Genomic DNA, 23,069 nt, shown 5'->3' with positions numbered 1-23,069 from the left:
TCAATGCAATTCATTTACAAATTCCAAGGTACACAATACATTCAACGATCAATTGTAGTACCAATATTCTAAAATGAAAAACTTAATTGATTTTTCAATAGAAGAGCTATTGAGGTGGTATAAGATAGTGGGAAAAGAACCAGACTGGGGTCAGCCGACTTTAGTTCTTGTCCATTTCCTCCCATGTCCTCCCATGGCTGTGTGGCCATCAACCTACACAGATACTCCAAACCTCCCTTTCCCTCCTCCATACAACAGGAGGTTGGACAGCATCATCTCTAAGATTTTTGTCCAACCCCTTCTGCATTATGTTTAAGGCATGTGATTCCAAGGCATAAGAATGCTCAGACTGAAGAAAAACTTTTCCTTAGGTCACAATGCTAATATAAGTCAAACTCATCTCTGCCCCCATTGGTAAGGAAAAACCAACTGAAGAGACAAAACGTTAGAGCAAGTCTCCACTTACATTTACAAATGATCACATTCAGCTTTTGAAGACCGTTACCAGGTACACTCCTTCAGACAAGGAAGGGTGCCATCTGTCACTAGTGAACATGCAAGGAATGCTGGATTCTAGCCTCTAGGCAGTGGGCGGGCAAAGCGGAGAAGCTGAGTGCCAATTATGTGACAATTTCTCCCGGGTCTCAGTTATGGTCATTTTTCTGAAATGCCTTTTGCAAAGTGTTTTGGAATTACCCCTTGGCAAAGTCAGTCAATCAGTGAGTACCCAAACGACTTCAGAAGAAAATAAGACATCAAGATAGAAAATCTATCCTCTTAAAGGCCCTGAGAATATCCACCAATCCACGATTGAGTACCGGGAAGCAGAGGAGGCAAGAGGGAAGACCAGCCATCCGCTGGAATCTTCAGAGTTCTCTCCTCAAGTTTTCCAATAATCATTATGCAAGGAAGCTAGCCTTTCCAAAAATCAGAGCTATTTGCCATCCATTTTCTAAAATTCTAAATGTCCACTTCTGATTCAAGTTCACCCTTCTGCCATGGTACATATGAAGTCCAAAGTCAATATTTCCTCACCGAAGCAAGTGCTTTCCCCAGAGCATCTCCAGTCTGGGAGCTGCCTGCTGCTCCGCTTCCTCTATTTGCTGCAAAAACAAAAGGCAGAATATGAAAAACCAGGCAGTGAGACGCCAAATGATTTTCTATTCCTGGTCCATTTACTCACAATTTAATTGCATTTTTAATGCTAATTACAACACATTAATCTTTAATTAGCATTAATTTGTTTGCTGAGGTAGATGTCAAATATATTCATGTTACATTTTTTTACAGATAAAATACAAACCTGACACCCTGGTTTAAAGATAAAGTGTTTTAGTTGCTATTACATTCCCCCTGGTTGTATATGAGTGGTTGGTGGTGAACAGTAGCAGGTGAGCATATGATGGTCATTGCTAAAAAGTGTGCCGTACTTTCAGGTCCCTGAAATCCTCAGAATTTGCCTTTTCTTTATATTTTATATAGTAAACTAAATTATCTTCATGAGTGATTTACATCTGCTTTCAAATTTAAAAAAACCTTTTTTTTTTTTACTATACAGCAAAATGAGATACTCCTCTCAGAGTTCCACAATAAACAAAATAAAACAAAAAAATCTATAACAGGCCTGCCTTCCTAGGAGGGAAAATATTTTTAATATTTTAAGTAACATATATTCTCCACATATTTTAAGTCTATGTTCACATTTAAAGAATTTGAACCCTTAGCTACTAAAAGCCAATGCTGTCTCAAATTCTGGAGATAAAGTCAGTCCACATGATGATGAAGCAATCTCTATTATCTTAAACACTGGTGTTTCTACCTACAAAATAGATGAACAAAGAGTACAGTCAGCCTTCTGTATCCACAGATTCAGCATCCAAGGATTTAACTAACCTCGGATCAAAAATCTTCAGAAAAAAAAAAAAAAAATTCCATACAGTTCCAAAAAGCAAAACTTGAATTTGTTGTTAGTGGCAACTATTTACAGAGCATTTATATTGTATTAGGTATTATAAATAATCTAGAGATGACTTAAAGCATATGAGAGGACGTGCAAGGGTTATATGCATATACTGTGCCCTTTTATAAAGGGACTTCAGCGTCCTCAGATTTTGGCATCTGTTGGGCGGTCCTGGAACCAATCCGCTGGAAGGATACTGAAGGATGACTGTACTGTTAATAAAGGCATATAGGTTCTGGTATATAATTCGAAGCCAGCTCTATCTAACAAGTGTCTTTTGGAAGTAATTTGCCTTTATAAAATGGTATAGCCAGTGGTGTTCTTCTTTTACATTTATTAAGGCCTCAGCATAAGCAAATAGATATAATATTTAAATAAAACCTATTAAGCTCCAGGAGAAGATGTTTCTCACTATTTTGTGAAATAAGAAAAGGAAATCTTAAATCAACTGATTAACCCAAGCAAAACTTCATTACACATTTAAAACTTAAGAAAAATTCCCAGCCCCATCCTCAACCCAAGAAAGCAACCCTTCTGGCAAATGTGACATCTTCAGCTTCCAGATCTGTAAAATACAGTTGCGGGATCAGATCGCAAGGGGTCAAATTATCTTCGTCTCTAGCTTATCCTGACCTCTGCTTAGCATAGTTAAATTATGCTTGTTATTTTTACATATTTATATGTTAGGTATGATAGTTCGATAATCTTTTGATGTGTGCTTTATTTGGTTAACAAAACTCACACCCACATTCATTTGTTAATTACTAAAACTGAAAGAAAACTGGTATGTGATACAAAGAACACAATCACCTTCTGACAAAACAAACCTATTCTTATTCTTATCACAAATTCATAATAATAAAAATATATTAGTTGCTAGTACTAAGGAATTTATGTATAAGAAAGTTCTTTGAAATGAGGGTCTGACATCATGCAATTCAGCTAGTGGAAGGAACTCAGAGATCAAGAGTGCTAAAAATACTTAATATAAGAGATAACTGAAATTATATCTGGTGTGAAAATAAAAATTTCTGCATCAAGGAGTTCTTTTAAAACTTAAGACAATTCTAAAGAGAAAATAATAAAGATTTTGAAAACACAAAGAGCACTAACATTTTTTACCATGTATTACCATGGTATCTGGGGGCAATTATACGTATATATTTGTTTTTCTTCCCCCCCCAGAAGCAATATTATCATATATACTTAAAATTAGATTTATCAGTCAAAATAATTTGTGATATCTGCTTGACTAGAAAACAGATCTTCATGAAATGAAAACTCAGAGCCACAATAGAAAAAAATTACATTACCTAACAAAGAAACTAAACTCAAATAGGATAAGATATTGTTATGGATAAAATTTGCTGCTGTAGTAGCTTTCAAAAGATTAATTCTTTGAACAGCTTTAAAATGAGAATAATAAGTGTTTTAAAATATACTTTCGTGAAACCAAACGGAAAGAATTAAAAACCAATAAAAATATTTTAGAGACATTTAAAAAATAAAGTATACTCTCAATTTATCCCTTCCTCCCACCCTTCCCTCTCTGGTAACCATAAATTCATTGTCTAAATCTGTGAGTCTGTTCCTGTCTTGTAAATAAGTTCATTTGCATCTCTTTTCTTTTTACATTGGGAGTATGGGATTGACATGTACACCCTGCTATATTTAAAATAGATAACCAACAAGGACCTACTGTAAAAAAAAAAAAAAAAAAAAAAGAAAAAATGAATATGCCTAATCCAAAAATAAATTATATAGGGCATAAAAATCATACTTTAGAAGAGATAAGATACAATCCTTACGACCTTTTCATACTACACCTTTCTAACTAAACTTTCTATTAGTGCCTGTTTTATACAGGGAGATGTTAGAACTCAGGAAGTATAACAGAAAGACAGGATTTAGCGCCTTACATTATGTTGTCATGAAAATGTTTCAGAAAACTACAAAGGCTGCTCATGGAAGCCACTGATAAGAGCAGACTATTTTTTAACATACAGCCAGCCATTCTACCTTGCAACAGCTGGAGAACCACCCCCAGGGCTTAAATTTCAAAGCAGTTTATTGGGACCAGTTTGCCCTTTCACTTGGAATGCCTTTTGTTCTGTTCCAGGAAACACTGGAGAAGACACATTTTCAAGAGTCCCTAAACATGTTCAGCTACATGGGTCCTTCTCCTGAAGATTTCTTTGTAGTTGTGTGCCTGTTATGCGAAAGGGCATAAATAATCAGAAAGTGAATATATATTTAATTCTCAAATAGCAAAATTTCTTCTATATTGAAGAAACGGGTCATGTTTAGCAAACTACACTCCTCATTAAATGTGTGCTCATCAAATCCACTTTCCCACCTTTAATGTAACAGGACTTGATTACTATTCCAGGCCTGAGTTTTTGTCAACTGATATTATCAGAAATTACCAAAATGCCCAGATAACAGAAATAAAGAGAAAAACTATTGCCGCCCTGCTTGGTAAAGACTGGATGGATTTCTCGTGTTATTTTAGCTCTTATCAGTTTCTCTAGCTCAAAAGAAAAAAAAAAAAATCAAGTCTCTAAGTAGAGCTGTAACATAAATATGAATGGAAGATGAGAAGTTATTAAGAGGAACTGTAATTTTGTAGGAGGATTTGACACTGCCAGCCACCCAAGCATTATTCATATGGCTTGAACACAGGTGCTATTGCTGGCTAGAAGATGGAGCAAAAAGAAGGGTTTAGTCTTTTCAGCTACAGGTGGGACCACCCTCGGTCTCAAACTCCACTTTGGGGAAAATGGCAATTTCCATTAGACATACCCTAATCCAAACATCAGGATGAGTAGTGTCTGGGGATTGACTGCTGTAAACCAGAATTTGGAAGATGTGTTACCCCTTTACTGCACACCCAGAATCCCAGGCTGGGCACATCCTGAAGATATAAAAGGATGAAGAGGTGCAATTCATAGTGCCTTTGTCTGAAAGAAGATGATGGTTTTAAAAGCTTAAGTTTTTCTGAACTGTGTCCAAGTGACCCTCATGTTCTTAAACTAGTAGAAGCAGCCTAACAATGTCATGAGATTCTCTACAAAGATAACAAAAGAAGGAGCATTTCCAGCCTTCCTACGACCTACAATTTTAGAATAAAAACTTACATCTAGGCTACGACGTACTCATTTTTAGCAGGAGGGATTCCTAGGAATTCAGGGGGGAAGCTGGGCCCCCTGACCATGCGCAGGAAACGGATGAGAAGACTTAAATCAAACTAGTTTATTGTTCTCCGTTGGTGGTCTTTGTAACTAAGATGCCACGACACTGCTGGATAAAATTCCTGTTACTCTTAGGCTCTGGGCCTGTTCATCACCCAACTGTATTTGAAGGCTCAAGATTCTTGTAAAAGACAAAGTGAATCTTATGTGACTACTCTCATAATAAAATTACTGTGAAACCAAGTCCTCAAGGGGAAACGGACATAATGTTTCTACTAGAAAAGCCACATACTAAAACGCATCGTGTCATACAAACATGTCATTAGAAGTGAAAGTTGGAAGCCAGATTAATCCATGAACCAGATAGATATTCCAGGGTAATCTTTAGCATATGTTGCATTCAATCAATCTTGGAAGTCTGTTCCTTCAACACTGTTTGGTTTGAGGTTTAAAAACATGGCAAATACCATGCTTTAGAAAGCAGGCCGGTTAAAGACTAATAAAACAATAACAGTTATTATAACCATTATGCTAGCTCTATGCCCAATTCCCTCTGAGAAGAAGGGAGGGTGTGTAGCCCCAAACCACAAGCGCTCACACCCTCTGAATGTATACAAATGGTATCTCCCAGTGGGTAACTGAAGCGCTCTTGTCCTTGGGTAGTCTAAGGGGATTGTGTTAGTCTCAGGGGATTGAGGTGGGTCTCTCAACCCTTTTGAATAGGAAGGGCTATTGGATAAGGCAGGTAGGAAGGAAATATGCAGACAGTACGTACCTACATGTACCATGTATATGACTACCATCTTCTAGACATCTCTCTCCTCTAGAGCTGGTATCTAATAACTAAGTACATTTCCTCCTCTGTATGCATGCTCACATGCAGAGGCATTGTTGGACTGTAGTGATTCTAAAGTACACTGAGCAGCATTACACTGAAAGAGTTTTAGGAATCAAGTTGAAAGGCTCTGATGGTGGTAACTCTTGAAGCCCTCAGACTTAGCTTCTATCCTTAACTGGCTGCCCCCTCAGGTGAACGACTAAGAATCCACGGTGTGTCCCATGCACTACATTCATGTAATTTCAGGGTGCTAAACAGAGCCTTCTAAGTCAGACATGCCTAATGCAACCTCCGGAGTTTGCTGGCAAGGCTTCGCAGAAAAGTAGTGGTCTACATGCCACAAGTAAAATATTTTACTGTACGATTCTTTCAAAAATCCATGGATGAATGTGTCACTTTAAAAAAATCCTGTCGATGGCCTTCCCTGGTGGCGCAGTGGTTGAGAGTCCGCCTGCCGATGCAGGGGATACGGGTTCCTGCCCCGGTCCGGGAAGATCCCACGTGCCGCGGAGCGGCTGGGCCCGTGAGCCATGGCCGCTGAGCCTGTGCGTCCGGAGCCTGTGCTCCGCAACGGGAGAGGCCACAACAGTGAGAGGCCCGCGTACCGCAAAAAGAAAAAAAGAAAATCCTGTCGTTAATAAAATCTGAGTCAGCTTTGTCCTTCCAAGCATTTCTCAAAAAATGATATTGGGCATTAAAGGGCAAAAGAAAACAAAACAAGAAACAACGGCTATCCCTCCAAGTCAAACACAGCCATCCTGAACCTCAGTGAGCATCTTCCATCTTTCAGATGTAGAGGACAGAGCCGGAGGCAAAGGAGCATGTTTCCAGAGAGGTTACCCTCTGATGATTCTGGAGCTTACATCTCACTCCACATGCATTTTGTTGTCCCGTCACTGGTTGAGGACAATCATTGACTGCCAGGAAGACACGGTATAACATGAAACTGAGAGATGGAGCAATGATCTTCCTCTGAACTGAAAAAGCCACTTCCTAAGACATCAACGCCATTTATGAAAAGACTGCATTGCCTTGCAACTTTTCACCAAGAAAACTTGAAAAATGTGATGTCCATGTGTTAGTGCTTGAACCCCATTCTTACGGCATTAGTATTGCTTACAGTCATTTTCTACAGAATCATGTGTGTAATCTCAAACATGTGTCAGGCTATGTGTTCCCTATTTACCAATTATTTAATTAGTTCTGTTTGTTCTTTGAGATACAGGCAATGTAATATTTCTTTATTTCCTGCATTTCAGAATGAGTGAGTATATGCCAAATATTTTCAAAAGTCTACAGATGTATCCTATTAATCCATACTGTTTGTTAGGGAAGTATCACTAACATCAGAAGAGAAATCTTCTCTTCTTGTTACACAGACATACTGCCATCCCTGGCTTCTACCACACTGTGAAAATCGAACTAAAGCCTAGGAGAATTAAAGTGCAAAGAAAAAAATAATAAAGTGCAAAGAACCAGGAGCAACTCGGACCCTGTGCAATATTAAGGTTTACTATCATACTTAAATTCTCCTCTGTATTTTAACTTAAGGAATTTGAGGATGTATTATTTTAGGGATGAACACTCTAGAATGTTCTCCCCTAAAGTAACCCTAAAGTAATAATTGTATGTATGCAAATTAATAAAGATCTGTTCCTCCAGAAAGCTGAATTACCATGTCTACTTATGTCCCGAAATGATTCTAAAGCTTTCTCAGATGCTGCTAGTGATTTTGACAAGTACACCCATGATGATAGAGTAATTTATGCAATAAAGTTGTTCCTAAAAAGCATTTTCTGGGTTCCCAAATCGCACACTTTTCCCTTTGAAAATTATAGCTCCTTTATTATTGTCTAGACCCCGCTCCACTTAAACAGGGCCCTTTGGTCTGGATAAAAAGTTAAGTCCATCTTTAGGATGTAGCTGAGCCCATTAGTATGTAGAAGTCACCTATTATTGCCCTAACCGCCCAGGCCAAATGAAGGAGAGTAGATATTCCTGTTCATCTACAAGCCAGTCATGAGCCAAGCAGCTTACATAAAGCAAATTCCATTCCCACTGAGACTTGTCGTGGCTCTGCTGACCACAGCTCGTGGAGGATAATCACACCATCTCGTAATATCTCTTTCTGCCCAAGTCCTGACTTCCCTCGTGGCGCAGTGGTTAAGAATCCGCCTGCTAGTGCAGGGGACATGGGTTCGAGCCCTGGTCCGGGAAGATCCCACATGCCACAGAGCAACTAAGCCCACGTGCCACAACTACTAAGCCTGTGCTCTAGAGTCCACGAGCCACAACTACTGAAGCCCACGTGCCACAACTACTGAAGTCTGCATGCCTGGAGCTCGTGCTCTAAAACAAGAGAAGCCACTGCAACGAGAAGCCCGCGTACCACAATGAAGAGTAGCCCTGGCTCACCGCAACTAGAGAAAGCCTGCGTGCAGCAACGAAGACCCAATGCAGCCAAAAAAAAAAAAGACCGTTTGGCAAATCAGTCAATATAAACTTTTTTTCAAATGGTGCCTAGGTCTGCTTTCCTCAACTCAAGCTTTTGCTCTACCTTTGTACCTTCCTAAAAAAAGAAAATTACTCAAACCATAAGTAGACAGGAAATGTGCCTTGTAAGAGGATGAATGACCGGTCATCCTTCTTTATAACTAGACCTCGTGACTGCAGAAAGGGGTTTTCCATTTGTCAAACCACATTGAAGTGAAATATGCTTTTCTCACTCTTTCAGTTCTGCACTTCTTTCTTTCTTCTTGTTTTTCGGATCTGCCAAAACTGCATTGATAGCTAACAAAACTTCCCCACTCGACCTCTGCCCGTAGCTCTCCAAGGTCAAACTGATGCAACGCATTGGTAGAGGCTTTGTTATGAAAGTTACAAAAATGGAAACTCCTTCCTAAATTCGCCTCTTAGTGCGACATGGCGGTGAAGGGAAGGGCTGCTAGATGGCTCATCTCAAGTGTGAAGTATATTATTGAGTAAGCAGGGAGTGTATTATTTAGGCAGAATTATATTTGCAACATTTCAAAACACATCTCTTCTCGTTCATCAAAAACCCTCCCCCTCATAAGTGATTCATGCCACTTCCCAAAGTTCCAGAGACTAAAGAAAATGAAAAAAAAAAAAAAAAAAACCAAAAAAAACCTGCGAAGAGCTGAGGAGGCTCAACAGCAGTATTCTTCTGTCATACAGTCTTCTCTGTAAAATGTACAGTTAGTGCTCTCATCACTAACTGGACCCACTAGAAGTGATCATAAGGCCGAGCTAGGGGTGGGTTTGAGCTACAGCCAGAGGAGGTGGCGACCAATGGGAGTCTGAGGTTTTAATAAGACCCCGAAGCGTCAGGCTGTGCCACTCATCTGAATGACAGGGTTGTCAGAGGCAGAATCAGAAGGTGGTGGCTGCCTCACCGCTAACCCGGACTCTCCCTCCAGGGGCAGCTGCATGCCCTGCCTGGCTCTTCCCTCAAGAAGAAGAGAGTTGATGGGCTAACCATCCATCCTAGGGAGCGGACCATAATGGACATCATGAAAATTGAGAAGATGATGGCTCAGTTTATTCGATAGAGGCACTCTGCTTGGGTCGTAACTTATCAGTGAATTTGCTGCGAAAAAGCAGCAAATAACTCCTGGCCCATTGATGCCCAGGCATCTCCTCTCCCATAAGTCAGCAAACACTTCGTCCCCTCTGGAGGACTCAACGATGCCACAGTCTCCATAAGGTGAAGCCATCTAGTTGTTAATAACAATCTATAAATGTCACATGAGCTAGTTTTCAGAAGACAGTGGTGCGTTACGGTTAAAAGCTTTGCACAGTGACTGGAACTTGAGAAGCGATCAATAACTCCTATTTAGAGCTATTATGCCTTCTATCTTACTAATCTTCAATGGTTCGTCTTACTAAAGTTCACTTTGTTAGCTGTTCGAGACTGTGAGAGGCAAGGTGGTTTTGGTCTATTTAAACCTTTATTCGATCTAATCACTCACAATGGAGAAAGTGGCCAAATTTCAGTTTCTTGGGACAAAAAAAGTGATTACAGTCAAGCCAATGACAATTTGTGTTTGGTTCATCTGTCTGTTCATTTGGTTATGTGATAAAAATCCATTGCTTGATTACTGTTCAGTGATGGGGTGGGGAGAGGTCCTTGATTATTAAACCCTGACACTGGCTGTCGGCAACAGAACTGGCGTTTCCAAGACTCACCCATTATACTGTCTGTTCCGTTGGCAGGAGGTGTACAAGACGAGGTGCTGTAATGGTTTGTACCACTACGGTGGAAAGTGGACATCGGAGGAAGACTGGAATTGATGTCTGTTGAGGAGTGTGATGGATAGCTCTGTGGCAAGAAGCAGAAAAAGGAGGCCATATTTAATCACAAAACATCTGGTGGATTAGTTTTCCAACACTTCTTTCAGAACTCTTCGCTTTGCAATGGAGACAGCCCTCGGAATTTCAAAATATCCAAGAATACATCTTGCTTAGCTCTGACAGCTTTCAGTTTTCAAATAATAAAATACAAAGGCATAGTTGGTTTGGGTTTGCATCAAATCTAGAGGATATAATGGCAATGCTGGACCTTGAGAAATGATCACGATCTCTAAATATAAAAATTACTGCTTAAAGGCATGTCTAGGACTTCAGCAACATAAAAGACCACCACCACTATTATTTTTCTGTATGGCTTATTGTTCAAGTAAGAAAGATTCCATAATGTAATGAATAAAACACCACCATGACCCACAGCGTTTACATTACACTTCATCCTGACCTTCTGAATACAAACTGACCAAGAATAACCAGTCTCAAATCTTCTTTCTGCCAAACTGGATCATCTTTCTGAACTCCAGCAAGAACAAAATGGTAAATGAAAAATTTAAAAAGCAGTAATGACTAAATATCTCTCTAAAGCATTAACACATAAAGCCTTACATCAATGACTGTGTTGAATTACACTGGAACAAACGAACAGAGAATGACTTATTTTACTTCTTTCTTTATAGGTCCTCTCCCTTAGCAATACGCCAGGGTTGACTATGAAAAAAGAACATCGCCTTTCACAGAATCATTTACTTTAAGGCTTAGCTTTGGGTCCGACTATCATACTAGTGTCCAAATAAGCTGCTTTTCTTGGGGCATCTCACAGTGCCTATAAGTGCTGTACAAGCAGCAGATCACTAACAGAGACATGGTTACGTACAAAACCATGGTTATTTACAAAAATGGAGCTATTTTCTTTTTCATGACAAGAAAGTAGCTTAAAAAGTTATTCTCATAGGCATTTGAATGTATTACAGACATGTAAAGGAAAAATATTTAAGTTAAAATATAATACTTTTTCTTTATATGCAGTATATTAATGGGCTATGGATCTTTATTATATCATTACTGGAGATTCTGCTGAAATTAAGAGATTGAATATGATGCTGAAAGTCAGGGGTGATTAAAGCGTGGACACACTGTGTCTTGGGATCCCCTAGTTATTTCGTGAGGCCCATCTTGGGTTCTATCTCTTCCTTGAGGGTCCCTTACTACTTCCAACTCTTTCATAATCTCGTCTCTTTGAATCCCTAATGCATTTACATTCTGCACTGCGCCATTAAACACTTAATTAAATGTTGCTTTTCCATGCTTTCTCTTTCAAGAGCATTTCCACCGAAACTGTAAACTCTTCAAGGGGAGGGAATACAGCTCATAGCTCCGCATCCCACTACTTGTGGCTGAGTGCTAAACACACTCATCCTATGAACAAAGAACAAAGAACAACAGGTTACCAGCTCGTGTTTAATAAACAGTGGACTGAAATGCTACTTATCTGAGAGACAACTAAACAGTTTAGAAAATGAATCTACATTTTGGAGTCAGTTTGCCAATGACATGGCAGATGCCTTTGAAAATATTACCTCTGCACACTCCAAATAGTCCAACGGAAAGGACAACTTCAGTGAGAAAGTTGGGATGATGCCCTTAAACCATTCCAAGTTCCCAAGAATGCCTTTCAAACTTTAAAATTTCATGGACATCTTTGCTTGACCAAAAATTCCTTAGGCCACCTGTTAAACTCATTTCTACTTGGCACTTACAGAATACCCCACGTAGTCCACGAAATTTTCTCCAAAGAATGATAGAGTGGGCCCATTCCATAGTACGACTGACCTAAAAAACTGGATAAGCCATGGAAGACCAAACTTAGAAGAGCTATTTCTGCTTGAGAGCTAAAGACTATAACAATGTGGAAAAAAGAAACAGACTATGGAAAAAGAAAAGTAAAAAAGATGGTTTGATTTCATTTCTACCCAGTCCTATTCCATGCTGAGTTTCTGAAGCATAGAGAAACCTTATAAATCAGTCCCAAGCTTGCAAAAATCAAAACAGAGGAAAAAGCATTTTGAAAAATAGTTAAATAACTACAATAATGACAGGATGAGACAGGAAAAAGATTACTGCATCAGTGAGAACTTTTAGACCCTTTCAACTTGGCATAAAATGTGCAGTAATTCAGGATTTGACAAAGGGTTACTACTGAGTTCAGAGACTAAAGAGAAAAGTTCTTCCCCACAGATTTTAATGGGGAAACCAATGCAATCCATGTAAATCAGTAATTTTTAGAGACTCATAGAAAATTAGATGCTGAAAGAAGTTAATGAGATTTATAACTAGACTATTTTACAAAGAAAAGGATTTTGACAACTACTGTCACTCAAAGACGTAATAAAAACACCACAGAAAATATTAGTGATATGTGAATAATGTCTCTTTAAGAGTACTTAGGGATCAACTATAAGCACTCCCCTTAGTCTTTCTTACTTCAGCTATTAATACTGTCTACCCTGCTTGCCACAAAGGCAAAGGAAAGGGGAAGTATGACAAAGTGTTATGGTTTTACATGCCCACTATTTGTTTATTTATTTTTACTTATGATACCCAATTATAGTGTATTTGGAGTCTACTGACAGAGTAAGTGTTGAAAATGTTTCCATGAGTGATGTTTTTATCAACCTATGGGTTGATAATTCACAAAGTAGAAAATATAATTGTTAGCACATACTAAGAATAAAGTAGTCAAACTTTGGGCTAGAGCAGGGTTTCACAATCTTGGCACTGTTGATCTTTTGTGCCAGATCATTCTTTGCTTGGCAGGGGTTGGGTGTGGGTGTAGGGGGGTTCCTCCTACGCATTGTAGTATGTTTCCCGAATCCCTGGTCTCTGTACGCTAGATTCCGGCAGCACCTATATGCACCACGCCCCTCCGAGTTGTAACGTCCCAAAATGTCTCCAGAGGTCACCAAACGTTCCCTGTAGGGCAAAATCACCCCCAGTGAGAGTCACTGGAGTAAGACTTTATGTTACAAACAATGAAAGACAACAGTACTTCCTTTATATTAAAATTCCAGACTCCCAGGACTATTTCCCTCTGTGGTACAAAGACCATGCCTAAGCCATGCCAGACTGCAGGGACTCTATCCTATTTTTGAAAAGAACTCTGCCAAGTCATTCCAAACTTAAGCCTTCTACAACAGCGCATCCCAAAGCTTAACCACAAACTCCATTCTTCTGAGTGATTTTGCATGTGTATCTGTGACATGGTAGTGATTAGCTGTGGGATTGTTGTAGAGGCTGAAACTGTTCAGGGGATTTAAAGAATCAAAATGGGTGACTTGACAGTTGCTACTGATATATGTGGATTTTAAGCTTTGTGATTACATGTTCTATTATAACAGAGTATAAAGTGATAAAGGCAATAATGTTTCTAAAATGTGCTACCTTCAGAGACATACTAATTTGGCCAAATTACACCCAAAGTAATCCAAGGAAAGCTTTCTTCTTTTTCTCAAACTATTCCTTTGTTCAGTATAGAATTGGGCAAAAGCTCCAGATGAAATTTTTTTTTTTTTTTTTTGCGGTCCGCGGGCCTCTCACTGTCGTGGCCTCTCCCGTTGCGGAGCACAGGCTCTGGACGCGAAGGCTCAGCGGCCATGGCTCAAGAGCCCAGCCGCTCCACGGCATGTGGGATCTTCCCGGACTGCGGCACGAACCCGTGTCCCCTGCCTCGACTCCCAACCACTGCGCCACCAGGGAAGCCCTCCAGATGAAAATTTTAAGGAACTACCATTACTTTTAAACGAAAGGTAACTAACCACCTACTGTATACTCAAATGATTCTCAATCACTCTCAGATTTTTAGAAGTCACTTCAGCAAGAGAATTTTGAATAGTTACTGAAATCACAATGATTACTAGATATAATCATTCAATAGTTTCCCTATCAGTGAGAAAATTCATCAGGATACATTACCAGAGACCTAATTCATTTGCCCTTCTGAAAAACAAAGCCCCTCATCTCTAAGATCTGCTAAATGATCATGTTAAGAATGAAAACTGTTTTGAGATGGATAAATATAGCATCTGATACAACCTATCGGGTTACTCCTTCAAAATGATCTTTCCTCCTGGTTGATAATATTGTTTTGGTTCAGCAAACTTTTCTAAAAGGGTGTAGTTGGTTTCCTTTTTAAAATTACATTTTCTGTGCATTTGAGCGCATTTTCAACATGCTTCCCCCATGCAGTGAACTCGATTGGGATAAAAATCAAACCACCTAAGTCGAAGTTCTAGAGCATGATAAAGGAAGAAAGAAATACAGGAGCAAAGAAAAGTAAATGTCAAATGGAAATTCCAACATATAGTACAGTGCCGAAGTCTTTTATTTGTAATCAAAACTTTCCTTGCCTATATAGGACACACACAATTTTGATCATGGGTTCTTTAGAGAAGTGCAAAATGATGATGGCAAAATAAAAATGTTAGCCAAGAAGAAATTCTAGTATAATAATAAGTGCTATTTCTTTAAGCTTTCATGCTAATGACTCTAAGTAGGAGGTGGAAGAAGAAGAAATTTGAAAGTAAAGCATCTGCGATCTGTTGAAAATGTGCTGAAATTTAAGATAGATTGTGATTTCCACATTCAAACTTGAGAGATGATTTTAAAAAGGTCAATTCCATCTCCATCATTTATCTCTCATTTGAGGCTAAGCTAACTGACCTCCCAGTGTCTCTGTCACTAGGACTAACTAAATTGATATTTGAAAGGATATCGGAAATCTTAACCTCTGGGATGTTTTCAGTCATCAGAATAGGATATGTCACCTTTTCAATATCTCTGGTGGCCGAGCAAAAGAGAATAAAGACCACAGAAATCCAGAAAGTACTATCTCCTATATTAGAACAGAGAAAGAAACATAAATCTGGGTATTAGGAGAAGAAAAAGGAGCACATCGCAAGATGGAGAGTAGTAATATAAGCACCACTAACTGGATTTTTCATACTCTTTTGCATTTAGAAGATTAGAGGTTCATACCTTTTTTAAAGCCATTTTACTGCGCAAGATACTGGGTCCCATATTATCTGCATCCCAAACCTTCATGATCTAGAAGTACTCTTTCCTCCATTTAGTGATAGACTTAAGTTCATCAGTGGGTTCTGGGCTGTGGTAGTTTTTGAGGTTAGAAAAACATCTGATGCGTTACTTCCTCCAGAATAAAGACACATACTAGGATGGATGAGTATAGTATTGGAGGGTATGGAAGTATAGCTAAAATACTGAAAATTGGGACTCTGATCTAAATAGAAACCCCATGGTTGCTGTTACTGATGGGAGTGTATAGGAAACATGAACGCTTTCCTTCAGGTGTGGTACAAGAGTTCAAAGCTGTCACCAGCTACAGAAGCCGGCCAAGGGGAAATGGAAATGCCCGTGGGAGATGTGTTATCACCTACTTTCAAAGTCCACTGGCTATCACTCTGCCCCCTGCAGTATATCCTTCAGTACTACAGATAGCAAAAACCCCCACCCCAAACCAAAAACAAAAAAAAACCAAACAAAAAACAAAAAAAAACCCAAGGAACCACCACAGCTTAAATTCTGCAACTCAAATACAATATGTATTTATGTACCAAGGGAAGATGACACTGTGATAAAGAAAGCACAGAACAAAACGCAATAAACAGAAAAACAGCGACAAAGAGAATATGGCTTATGAAGGTGATCTGATTGAGTTTATGTCTTTGATTGCAGAAACAATACAACTGTAAGAATAACGGGTATGTGCCAGTTTTACATTCATCGATAGAGTCCATGTGTACATGCATGCAAAGACAGGATGAGATTGAATAAACTAGCTGTGTTGTCCCCATTACCAAGTGAGTCTGCCTTACCAAACGTTCATGTGGATGCAGGCTGCAGTAGCTGCTAGACTGTGGAATATGAGAAGAATTGCCCAACATTCCTCCATAGCCAGGCTGATTCATCCCACTGGAGGAGCTCCAAGGGTCACTGCTGTGATGGCCATCTGTAAAGGACAAAGAAAACCATGACTTTTCTGAGGCATTCAGCCTTGCCTTATAGAGTAGGGTGTTTTCATATCCTGGAAAATGACTGCCTGTTGTATATTCATCTTTGTGTTGGTGAGCTGATTATATCAGAAGACAGTCTCATTATTTTTTCCCAAGTGGCTCTATATTGCCAAACAAATATAAATATTTAACAGAGTTAAAGGGTTCTTAGTAAAAATTTAACTGTAAAAGAACAGAACATATTTCTACATAGAACTATGTCAAGACAGCAAGGTAGCTAATGCTAAAGAAAACATTTCTTAGAAGTCTCCTTTTTTTTTTTTTCTATGAGAACCAACTAAAAATTAAACTGTTCCTAAATTTTGGGGTGAAAATAAAACACTTGAGATATTACAGGGTTGGCACGCTTACAAGTTTTGAGAGCGTATAAAGAAATAAGTAATAATGAAAAAAAATCTCTGATTTCAGATTGGATTTCATTTTTGTGGCACACAGAGTAGATGGAATTAAAGCTGGAATTACATTCTGGTATGTAGGGAAGAGGAATCTCATGTATATAGTTCTGAGTTTTTGACTTCCTTTTAAATGTTTGTATTTTGGTATATAGTTAAATAGCTATCTTAAGCCTTCGGTAGCAATTGAAAGGGTACACACATGTCGTAAGGTAGATATTACCGTAAGGACAATTTTGAGAGCCTCTGCATTTTATAAAACTGTGTGTTAAAAAGAGGTTTAAAATTATATGGAAATTATATGAAGTATCTTTTAATACCAAGTTAATCTTTTATTAACACCATATTAAAAATATTCCTACAGATTTTTTTTTACTCTCTGGACCTACTGGCCTCAAAGTTACTACTAGATTGCTATTGTTTGGTCTGGGTTTCTCAAATTAAGGGAGCAGAGCATCTATGTTACTGCTCAGTTCAAGTTTTCTTTCCTTCAATAGTTTAACAAAAATTATTAAATGCCAGATATATACAAGGCCATCAGCTAGGTGTTAATTGTATGGCAGGCATTGCTCCCTTGAAAATAAGAGTAGTTTCACCTTACACGTTATTTAATAAAGGCCTTTTGAAAATGTAGGCAGTAGGCAAGTTAAATCTGACACTATATTTCATAAAGCCTTTTTTTCCCTGAGTTTTTCACCCCTGAAGTTAGAATTCATAAAACTGGAATGGTTTCAGGGCAGGAAGGAATAATCCAGAGATGTCTTAAGAACTATGAAAGCAAAATCATGTCTGTGATTTTGACAACTAAAGAGTTTCAACTAGAAGGTGGAAGCTAAAGTTAAAAATAAGAGGTCACACAACAGTGGGTTTAAAATATGCTACTAAAAAAAAAACATAAAATAAAATATGCTATTGACAGTCTCTGAATATCTTGCATCTAAACTGTATTTTCTTCAAGACCTGAATTCTCAGGGCACTGTGGACCCTTACTGAAGGACACTGATGTGAAATGGGATCACGACGTACTGTTTCTGTGATCATAACGTAAAAACATAGGACTTTTTAAAAAGTTCTTATTCATGCACTTCAGATTTAGCTCTGAGATTGTGGAAGTTCAGATGTCATCTTAAATTCAAACATGAAGTTTAAGACCACTGACATTTCAAAGAGATGACATGCATGGCAAATAAATTGAGAATCTCTATCATTGAAAAAGAGTCTCCTGAAACATTCTGACATGATGCCCTACAAGGAAATACATTTAGGATTTGTTAACACAGACACTCTACTCAATGCAGACTTACAAAAATACACATTTTACATAAATTATGCTTTTCACAGTAAATTAATATTTATCACATCCCATGATCTTGGCATAATGTGGGTTTGAAAGAATAGAATTAGATGTGTGCAAATTAATTGTGCTCATCATAAATGTCAACTCAAAAAACATTTTTTTTTTTTTTTTGCTTCTTGGGTATTCATATGCAGAAAAGCAAATTTGTTCCCCGTAGTTTGTTTTGCGTGGTCTGCTACGGAGAAGAGCCTACTTGCTTTACTCAACCTGATCTTTCCTTGCAGTGTGCACGGTTTAAGCAAGTGACCTTCCTGAAGGCAGACAGAAGAAATCTATCCTTCTGTCAATTTTCTCAATGAAATTCAGCGTTGAGTGATGAGTCCTTGAGCTGGCAATCTCTATAAGCACCGGTAGTGGTAGCACACTCTCTCTGACTGGTCATGAAAGAGAGGCGCTGGTGCCCAAGTGGCTGCTATCTATAGCTGAAGGGGATACACCTTTCGTCATGGCACAGAACACACCCAAGTGACACACCTGCTGTTCCCCTGGAGAGAAAGGGACATCGAGGACAGGTCACAAAGATAAAAGACCCTGGTCAACAGGAGCTCCATTACGTGTGGAACCAATTATCTCTATTCCCGAGGGACCCATTCGATTCAATTTTATAGATTTTCCATGGAATTTCACATGTGAACTAACAACTCAAAAGAGCTAACACTCTGAAGGGAAAGGAAACAAAGCCCTTTGAAACAGAATGAGTTTGGGTATGTCCACTGTAATCTAAGGGAGATGCCAAGCCACCTCCCTGGGACTTACTGCCCCAAGTGGCTCCCCTTCCCGTGGCATGGTCCTTCCGGGAGGAGCACGAAGAAGGAAATCCCAGGGCACTTTGCCAATGCAAAAAGAGTGAAGTTTGCATACAGGGGTTCTTGGTGAATCCCACATCTGAATTTCAGAGTATTAACCTGGAAACAAGATCATCACATTTTGACAATAAGTGTCCCAGGCGTGTAGGGAATGGAGCCTTAGCTGCATCCTCTGGACGGTCTCCTCTCATAAGGGGCTGCTGTCATTTCAACCACCTTGGTCTTTTCTAAGCAGCAGAAAGAGCTGTATTACCAGGGGTGAGATTATAAGCTCGGGGAACACACATCCATGTGCACTGAATTAAATACACTGGACAATTAAATGCATTAAATATACTTTATCTACCACGAACCTGTAATTTTCTATATTTTTCTGGGAAAAAAGCTGGGTCTTGGGCCCTCAATCCGTCAGTATGTTGGAATAGAGCTTTTGCTGTGTAATGAAATAATATTCCTGACTTTAGATAGGTCACTTCATCTTCAATGGGACACTTGTTCTTACCTGTAAGTTAATAAGTGGCCAACGTTTTTACTGATAAGAACAGATACTAAACTTGATCTTAGCCAAAAGGCCGAAAAGTGATTGTAAGTGTCCAACATTTTTATATAAAGGTATATATGAGGGTAATTTGTTCCTAGGAGGCTAAATCCGGGATGCTTAAAATACACACTCTTCTAAACATATAAACATACTCTTCTCGGGAAGTGAAGAGATCAGTCATGGAAGACCATTCCCCAAGAAGAATCTGTTCTAAGTAAGCAAACCAGTCTAATCTTAACTCATGATCTCTCAAGTGGCTTTCACTTAAAAAATAAGTCTTAGTGAAGTTTTAATTAATTTATTTTTAATGAATTCAATTCCTATAACAGAGCGTGACCTTCAGTGTTCTATACTTGCCTCCTATTCCATTTCTTGAGTAACAGATCAGCACTCTTCTGTCCCATATATGACATGAAAAGACCCGTGGATTTCCCTTCGGAAGAGGTGGTGTCTTACCTTGCATGAAGAAGGAGCTAGGGAAAGTGCTGGCTGCTGGTTTGGAGGAAGGGTAGCCTGGCGAGTCCCTATTGTAGTCGGCAGTGCTGGCTGACGGAGCATAAACCTGGGGAACAAGAGCCCATTTAGTTTTGCTTGCTGCCTGGACCAAAGCATCTCAAGGTCCATGACTTTACAAGAAGCAGGCACAAAAGGCAAAATTTCTACCACGTCCATCCTAGATCCGACCAAACCCTGGAAACACTGCCCCTTTCCGAATACAGAAAATCAAAAAACGGCCGAGTAGGTTTGTGTGAATGGAAAACCAGGTGTGATATTTTCCAGTTATGGGCAAGAATATTGAGAACTAGGTCTGGTTGTAAATATATTATATAATACCCATAGGGTTGTCCTGGGAGCCTAAGCATTCTTTTTTTTTTTTTTTTAACACAAATGGCCCATGAGCATGTAAAAGGTGAAAAGAGAAACACCTGCCTCAAGCTTCTCCTGTTTTGTCTACCTTTCAATTAAAATTGAAAGAGAGACAGAGAGACAAAAAAGACAAAATGAATGCACTCTCCAGATCTCAGAAGGTGACACACAGATCTTGGAATATTAAATTCCCATAGTGTTAGCTTTTTGTAGAGATGCATGAAAAGGGCCATTAAAAGCCCAGATCTACACAGACCCCCGACAATCAGTGTGTACACAGGAAGGGGGAGGAAAACCCTCATTTATAGCTCTTATTATCTTTGTATGTTCAATAAACTTAAAAACTGCCAAAATCCTAATTTACTTACATTCGTTTATTAATACTCAGGAGACTTGGGGAACCGGTCCTTTATAAAAATAGCTTGTGTATTTTCTTGTTTATGTTTGCTTTAAAGAAGACAGCACAGTAGAAAAGCATAAATTCATAAGGTATAGTTTAACTTTCACTGGGTTTCCCCCTTGCCTTTTCTGCTAAATATAATTTTTTTTTTAATCCCCGTTCCCTTTTGCTCCAAAAGTTCCTCTCTCCAGATGGTCGGAGAGACTGAAACGCTGTCATCCTCTTGATGAAAATGGATACCTTCCTGCCTCCAATTTGAAGCGGGCGGCTCACAAAACTGGCAGTGAACCTCTGGCGATATTCACAGGTCACAGGAAAAGAAAAAAGAAATCCACCAATAAAAAGGCAACTGCAGGGTTACCAAAAAATAACTCCCATTTTTTTTTTTTTTTCACAGCGCACATGGAATAAACACCCTGAGAAAAATTATATAATTGTTCTCAGAACACCAAGAATCACGAACTAGGCGCTAATACAAGGTCTAGGATTTCACAAAGGATAGGGCCACAGAGACAGATGCGGGAGAATATGCATACACATGCATACATCAAATAAATGCTACATATGCCCCACAGTGCCCTTGAAATTGGGAGGTCCTGGAGACTGAACAAAACAGAAATAAACCAGAAAAACCCTTGCACACTTTACAAAACAAGGATTCTTCCTAAGTCATGAAAGAATCTAAGCCCTATATTTTTCCTGGGCTAGATTTCATTTGATTTTAAAATTTTAGTCATATTTTAAATGTGTAAACAGCTCCTTGATTCTATTTCTACAGGGCTTACGATAAGGGGAAAACTTTTTCACGTATCTTTTAGGGATAAAGAATAAAACGTAAGCCAGGAACCCCAAAGCAAATCAATACTCTAAGTTTATCAAGCAAAACCCAGTATTTCCTTGAGAATTATACAACTGACCAACAGTTTGGAAAATACTACTAAATGTATTAGAGGTCTTGAGATTAGGCTAAAAGATGAAAAAAATATTACCTTCTAGGGAAAGGTAATGACAGAATGAGCACAAACAACTATAATATACCTACAGACTATTAGTCTGACAGGTTCCCGGTCAGTCGGTATTAATACAAGCTAAATATACTATGTATTAATCCCAAATTTCAGAAATCAATATATTTACTATAAAACTGAAAATAAACTCTCCCATATTATTAAATCACCTTCTATTTTAAAACAATCAAAATAAATTCTTTTAGGATAATATATAATTTTAATTACATATTCTACTACATTACCCTTAAACATGTAGTATAATTATTATATAAGTACATCGAATACATACCATTTGATGGCACCTAACAAGATTCATCTTTTTCCCAGATCTGGGTAGAATTATTTGATACCTCTTTTGGGAGGTAAAGACAAATCTTTGGTAATTTTGCTCATATAAGGAGGCTACTTGGACTGTAAATTATGGTCATGCACAAAGATCTGAGAATAAGCACACTTATCCCAAATTCAGAAATACTGCCTGCATGAAAAAGAGTATCTATGGGGTTAAAAAAGGTTTTAGGCTACATCATACCACACAATTTCTATTTTTCTGGTGTAGCCAAATTAAGATTCTTTAGATAAGGCGCAAGCCTTTGTTAACAAATCGAACACTGTTTATAGCTTCTTAAAAAAGGCAATTTCTGTATATTTTATAAATTTTCTTCATATTATAACTGATCAGGTACAATGTTATTCCCTCTTAATTCATATACTTCATCTTTCTCATTCGGAAGTTATTTTTAAGGTAAGTGCTCTATATATTCGTTGATATAAATAAATATCACATAGAACTATTATATTTTTTAAAGTAGAAGGAATCAAAGATTTAGCTTAAACCTGTCCCCCACATTTTAGTTATAAGAAAATTCAATAATGGAATGGTCAAAGCAACTGCTCAAGATAGGCAACTATCAATTACTCTTTATTTTCTACTACTTAATGGTTACTTTCTTTAAAAACCTTGGTGGAAGTACAGGATGATATTTGTGAAAACAGAGTGATCACTTCAGTTTATCCTTAAAGCTTTAATTTTTAGTAACCTGGATGACCAGTAAGCTGCCTCATTATTTTATTTCAGTCAACTATTTTCCCAATCTCTCAAAGGACTTGAAAGTACGGGTTGCAGGAAGGTATTTAATAGACATACTAAATTCAATAAGAAAAGCTCACATCCACTTAATTTTAATTATCATACCCTAGGTAAACAGAAAGATGACTTACACATTTGTTAAAGAAAATAGCTTTTAATTTAACAGGACAATAACAAACACCCCAGATATCTTCAAATGACTAAC

General features: G+C 38.4%; 1 protein-coding gene and 1 pseudogene across 24 annotated transcripts in view; both read right to left on the bottom strand.

The window, feature by feature from the left end:
- TCF4 (transcription factor 4) overlaps nt 1-23,069 on the bottom strand; it is a 360,905-nt gene that overhangs the window by 37,700 nt on the left and 300,136 nt on the right. For all 24 annotated transcript variants that reach the window (XM_029217316.1, XM_029217380.1, XM_029217406.1 and 21 more), the window contains 4 exons: nt 19,954-20,059; nt 16,204-16,337; nt 10,196-10,328; nt 1,036-1,103 (listed from right to left, as the gene is read on the bottom strand). In XM_029217316.1, the coding sequence (XP_029073149.1) occupies nt 1,036-1,103; nt 10,196-10,328; nt 16,204-16,337; nt 19,954-20,059 (441 nt within the window). The remainder of the gene's footprint in view (nt 1-1,035; nt 1,104-10,195; nt 10,329-16,203; nt 16,338-19,953; nt 20,060-23,069) is intronic.
- On the bottom strand, nt 19,368-19,540 carry LOC114902359 (annotated as a pseudogene).

The sequence above is a fragment of the Monodon monoceros genome, unplaced genomic scaffold (genome assembly GCF_005190385.1).
Source record: "Monodon monoceros isolate NGI ecotype Baffin Bay Population unplaced genomic scaffold, NGI_Narwhal_1 Super_Scaffold_1, whole genome shotgun sequence".
Classification (NCBI taxonomy): Eukaryota; Metazoa; Chordata; class Mammalia; order Artiodactyla; family Monodontidae; genus Monodon; species Monodon monoceros.
The sequence above is the reverse complement of the archived record's forward strand: the minus strand, read 5'-3'. Positions and strand labels throughout refer to the sequence as shown.